The following is a 5,187-nucleotide window of genomic DNA, read 5'->3' on the forward strand; positions in this document are numbered from 1 at the left end:
AGAGTTCAAGCCCCATGACCAAAAATAAATACATAAGGATAAAGAATTATGCGCTCCCTAAACAAAACAAAGAAAGTGAAAACAGAGAGGGATTAAAAACATGGAGTGTGGGGTTGAAGGCTGCTGCTTTGCATTTTTAGTGCTATTTTTGTTGTTTCAGTTTTTTTTTTTAAATACAATTTGAGCTGGATGCTGGTGGCTTACATCTGTAACCCTACTACTCAGGAGGCTGAGATCTGAGAATTGCATTTGAGACTCTCATTGCCAATTAATCACAAAAAGCAGGAAATAGATGGCTCAAGAGGTAGAGCTCTCAGGGACAGCACCTAAGTGATGAGTTCAAGCCCCAGGAGACACACACGCGCGCGCGCGTGCGCGCACACACACACACACACACACACACACACTAATTTTATTGCTATAATTCAGATGTTGTACAGAGGTGTTACCGTATCATAAGTCAGGTAATGAGTACAATTCTTTTTAAACAATGTCACACCTTCCTTTGCTTTCAGATTTGGTGGGTTTTTTTTGTTTTTTGTTTTTGTTAGTCGCAGGGCCTGAACTCTGGGCCTGGGCACTGTCCCTGAGCTCTTCAGCTCAAGGCTAGTGCTCTACCACTTGAACCACAGCGCCACTTGCGGCTTTTACTGGTTATGTGGTACTGAGGAATTGAACTCAGGGCCTTGTGTATGCAAGGCAAGCACTCTACTACTGAGTCACCTTCCCAGCCCCCAGATTTGGTGTTTTATATGACTGAACTTATACTAACTATATCAATGAAACTTTAAAAATAAAAGATAAGAGCTGGCAGTGTGACTCAAGAGGTAAGGTACTGGACAGCTAAAAGGCCTTGAATTAAAATCTCAGTACTGAAGAAAAGCAAAAACAAAATTAATACAAAATACATGGATGATAGCTGGACTATGTTGGCTCATGCCTGTAATCCTAGCTACTCAGGAGACTGAGATCTAAGGATCAAAGTTCAAAGCCAGGGGCTGGGAAGGTGGCTCAGTGGTAGAGCGCTTGCCTTGCATGCATGATGCCCTGGGTTCAATTCCTCAGCACCACATAAGCAAGAAGAAAAAAGCCAGAAGTGGCGCTGTGGCTTAAGTGGTAGAGTGCTAGCCTTGAGCTGAAAAGCTGAGGGACAGCGCCCAGGCCCGGAGTTCAAGCCCCATGACTGGCAAAAAACAAACAAAAAAAAACACAGAAGAGGGGCTAGGAAGGAGGCTCAATGGTAGAGTGTTTACCTCATATACATGAGGCCCTGGGTTCAATTCCTCAGCACCACATAAGCAAGAAGGAAAAAGCTGGAAGTGGCGCTGTGGCTTAAGTGGTAGAGTGCAGCCTTGAGCTGAAAAGCTGAGGGACAGCGCCCAGGCCCAGAGTTCAAGCCCCACAACTGACCAAAAAAAAAAAAAAAGTCCAAGTATATGTACTTGCACAGAAAAAAATGTGGAGAACATGATACAAATAATGAACAAATGGACTTCTGGGGACAGATTTTGTGAAGCTTTTTATTTTCTATGTTAAAAGCCTCTAAGGGCTGAGTGGTAGAGTGCTTGCCTAGCATGTATGAAGCCCTGGGTTCAATTCCTCAGTACCACATACACAGAAAAAGCTGGAAGTGGTGCTGTGGCTCAAGTGCTAGAGTGCTAGCCTTAAGCAAAATAAGCTCAGGGATATTGTCCAGGCCCTGAGTTCAAGCCTCAGGACTAGCAATAAAAAATAAAAAGCCTCTGAGACTTGGAACACAGCTCAAGTGGTAGAGCACTGGCCTAGCAAGTGTGAAGCTCTGAGTTCAATCAATCCCCAATTCTTGGTGGGGGGAAAAAAGCTTCTGCTTTTATAAAAGACATGTATCACTCATAAAGCCACTCATACAACTAAAAACTAGATATAAGCCATTGTGATGGATATACCATGCCAGTGCTTTCTTAGTCATGCAGGGTAGAGAGGGAGGATAGTCCTGCTCTGAAGCTTCCCAGGGACCAGGGATGGCCCAGCATGAGAAAGTTCATGAATCAGAAAGGCCAGCATGGGAAATGACTGTTAATACTTAGGCAGTCAAATCAGACACTTTGCCAAAGCTCCCCAGTACTCTAGGCCAGAAGCAGGGCAGTCCTAGCCTAGACACTCTCCACAGTCAACAATGAAGGTTCTGTGAAACAGAAGGAGTGAGTTAATCAGACAGCAGGACAGAAACACACATGCATGTGCAGACATACATACACAGGTGTGCTTCATGCTCAAACACCAGAGAATGCAAACATGCAGCTGCTTGCCAGCACACAGACTTGGGGAAGCTTCAAAAGATTGCACAAGTGCTTAGATACAGAGGGAGACAAAGTACATGAATTCTCCTTTTGAGATATACACTCAGATCCGAGTTTCATTCTGACCTTATATCAATGGGAGCCTGGGTAAACTGTACAAACTTGTGCAAAAAGAAGACTAAACACCCTCATCTCAAGGGTGTCAACAGACAGTGTGAGAGGATATAGCTGCTGCCTGCCAGCCAGTCTTCCACATAACCTAGCCACAGTAAGGGCAGAGGTCAGAGGCCAGGTGGTAGGCAGGGAGGGGTGAAGTGAGGGGTACTCACGGATAGCAGAGGAACAGAAGGTTCAGGAAGGAGTAGGTCCTGAAGAGGTGAATGAGGGATCGGCACAGACTCCAGCCTGTTGCCGTGAGAACGGTGAATCGGGTGAGGAACAGCAGGATGGAGCGAAAGAGGGAGACCTTCCCCCTCTGAGAAGCCTGGGTCAGAGGAAATAGGATGGAATGGAGCCTTGGATGGAGGTAACTGGGGCTATGCCTAAATCCCGCCCAGGATGGCCTGTGATCCCACCCAGGGAAATGTGTACAGCAGGCTGGGCAAAACCTGGCTGGGTGAATCCACTTTGATGTTCAGTAAATTCTGAGAGCCAACAGGATGTGATAAATGTTCTTTAAACAAGTCCAAAGGGAGCCCCAAGGAAATGCTTCAGGGCTGAAGGGCTGGGTGAGTCTCCTTGGTACCCCAAGGGGAAAAAGGAAGTTCCCAAGTCCCTGGACAGTCTCTAGGACCCAATCACCTCCTTCACGATGGACCCAATGAAGCGGCGGCCCAGAACAATGGTGGTCACCATCAGCAAGTTGAAGTCGATCAGGTGGAAGTTCTGTCAGGGGGCAGAGGCCTGGGGGTCACGTGGGCTCACTGCCTATACAAGGGCTTTTCTCATACCCTCCCCTCCCTCTGTCCAGTCCTTTCCACAGAGACGGTCCCCATTCTCTGACCTTCATTGGCCTCCAGTTGAGTCAGGCCAGGAAATTACCTGTGGAGAACAGGACCCAGAGAAGGGAAGTGGGACAGTCCCTGGGGAAAAGAAAGTGCTGAATGAGCCCTCTCCCTCCCTCTCATTCTCCACCCCCCTTCCCCAAGCCTCTGTCCCTGTACCTCTTCTGCCCAGGGCTCTTTCTACCTTTGAGACACTCATATGTTCCTGTGGCTCAATTCCTGGTTAGGACTTAAGCCTCTTGAGCTCCTTTTAGGAGAAATCTGTGCCAGATTGACCTCTGCTATCCTTACAATGCCTAGCATGGCACGCTAATATTCAAGAATCACCAGTTTTCTCTTTCTCCACCATACCTATCATGGGGATAAGTACACAGTGGTGCTTGGTAGGCTACCTCAAACTGAAACTAAGCAACACAGACACACACAAATACACACACAAATACATACAACACAGCTGGCACTGGCTGGTCAGCACCTACCAGGGAGGTGTGGGAGGGTGGGTGGGAAGGTGGATACCACCACACTGTCTTGTAGATGTTGATGTAGTGGACGAAGAGAGCTATGAGCTGACAGAAGAAGAGCTGCAACTCAAATAAAATGCTGGCCTGGACGGGAAGTTCAGGGATCTTGCAGTGCTGCAGAGGCACAACTGTCTGGGTAGCCAATGGAGGGCTGGAAAGGCCCGTCCCAGAACTGCTCCTGGAGGTGGGAAGGGAGTAACATCAGGAGCTGACCTGAGACCTTTATCAGGATTATAGACACTGTGGGGTTTGATCAGCAAAAAGCCATTCAAACTAAGGAAGAAGTCCTCCTATTCTTGCTTGCCAAAGGAGCTGACAAAGCCTCTCCCTAATTTGATTCATGTCTTCCATCATTCCCTAGAAGGGAATTATCAGGTCCATTTGACACATGAGGAAAAAAGGGGGCCCAAAGAGAGAGGCATTTTGTCCAAGCCAGCAACAAATCAGAAACAGAACTGCTTCCACCTATCACACTGCATTTGTCCAAGTGACTGCCCTCAGGTTAGTTCCCTCTGGGTCTTCTCTGTGGCTCACTCCCCACTGACCCCTTCTTTGCATCCAGGGTATCTATCATATTCTATAACCCAATCAGGGAGCTTCTGGTCCACCCTGGTCTTCACTGCCACAGCGCAAGAGGCAAACAGTTTTACCTGGCACGGGAACGAACACTGGTCACTGATGCACTGGAAGTGTGGCTTCCACCAGAGCTACCTGAGGATCCTGGTTCACAGAGCGGATTTCGACAGTAAGATGTCCTGTTGGGACCTCTTCGTCCTCCTGTGGGGCTCAACACAAAGTAGATGGTCAAGGCAGAGGGCATATATCAAGGACAATAATAATGAGACTAGCTAGCAGTTATGTGATATCTCCGGGACCTTATGGTAGGTCCCTGTCTACCTCTTCAAACTCACCTCTGGCCTAACCCATGCTCTTGTCATCTTGCTCTTTTTCTCCAAAAGCTAAGTTTATTGTTACCTCTTTACTTGCCATACTCTCTGTCTGGAAAGTCCCTCCTTCACGTTCTTGAACCAATTTAACCAGTACTTTCTTTTTTTATTTTAGTCTTTTCAGATAGGGTATTACATTTTATTTACTTTTTTACAGGTACCAGGGTTTGAACTCAGAGCCTCACATGTACCCAGCTTGCTTGCAAGCTGGCAGGCACACCATCACCTAAACCTGCCTCCAACCCATGTTTTGTTGGGATTTTTGGAGGGGAATGGAGTCTCTCAAGACTTTTATTGCCGGGCACCCGTGGCTCAGGCCTGTAATCCTAGCTACTCAGGAGGCTGAGATATGAGGATCGCGGTTCAAAGCCAGCCAGGGCAGGAAAGTCCATGAGACTCTTATCTCCAATAAACCACTAGAAAACCAGAAATGGCA

General features: G+C 47.4%; 1 protein-coding gene across 1 annotated transcript in view; it reads right to left on the bottom strand.

Annotated features, from left to right (window-relative positions):
• Tmem39b (transmembrane protein 39B) overlaps positions 1-5,187 on the bottom strand; it is a 27,511-nt gene that overhangs the window by 19,159 nt on the left and 3,165 nt on the right. The window contains exons 2-5 of the mRNA XM_013020481.1: positions 4,455-4,581; positions 3,763-3,982; positions 3,081-3,164; positions 2,609-2,763 (exon numbers count right to left, since the gene is read on the bottom strand). Of these exons, the coding sequence (XP_012875935.1) occupies positions 2,609-2,763; positions 3,081-3,164; positions 3,763-3,982; positions 4,455-4,581 (586 nt within the window). The remainder of the gene's footprint in view (positions 1-2,608; positions 2,764-3,080; positions 3,165-3,762; positions 3,983-4,454; positions 4,582-5,187) is intronic.

The sequence above is a fragment of the Dipodomys ordii genome, unplaced genomic scaffold (genome assembly GCF_000151885.1).
Source record: "Dipodomys ordii isolate 6190 unplaced genomic scaffold, Dord_2.0 Scaffold51, whole genome shotgun sequence".
Taxonomy (NCBI): Eukaryota; Metazoa; Chordata; class Mammalia; order Rodentia; family Heteromyidae; genus Dipodomys; species Dipodomys ordii.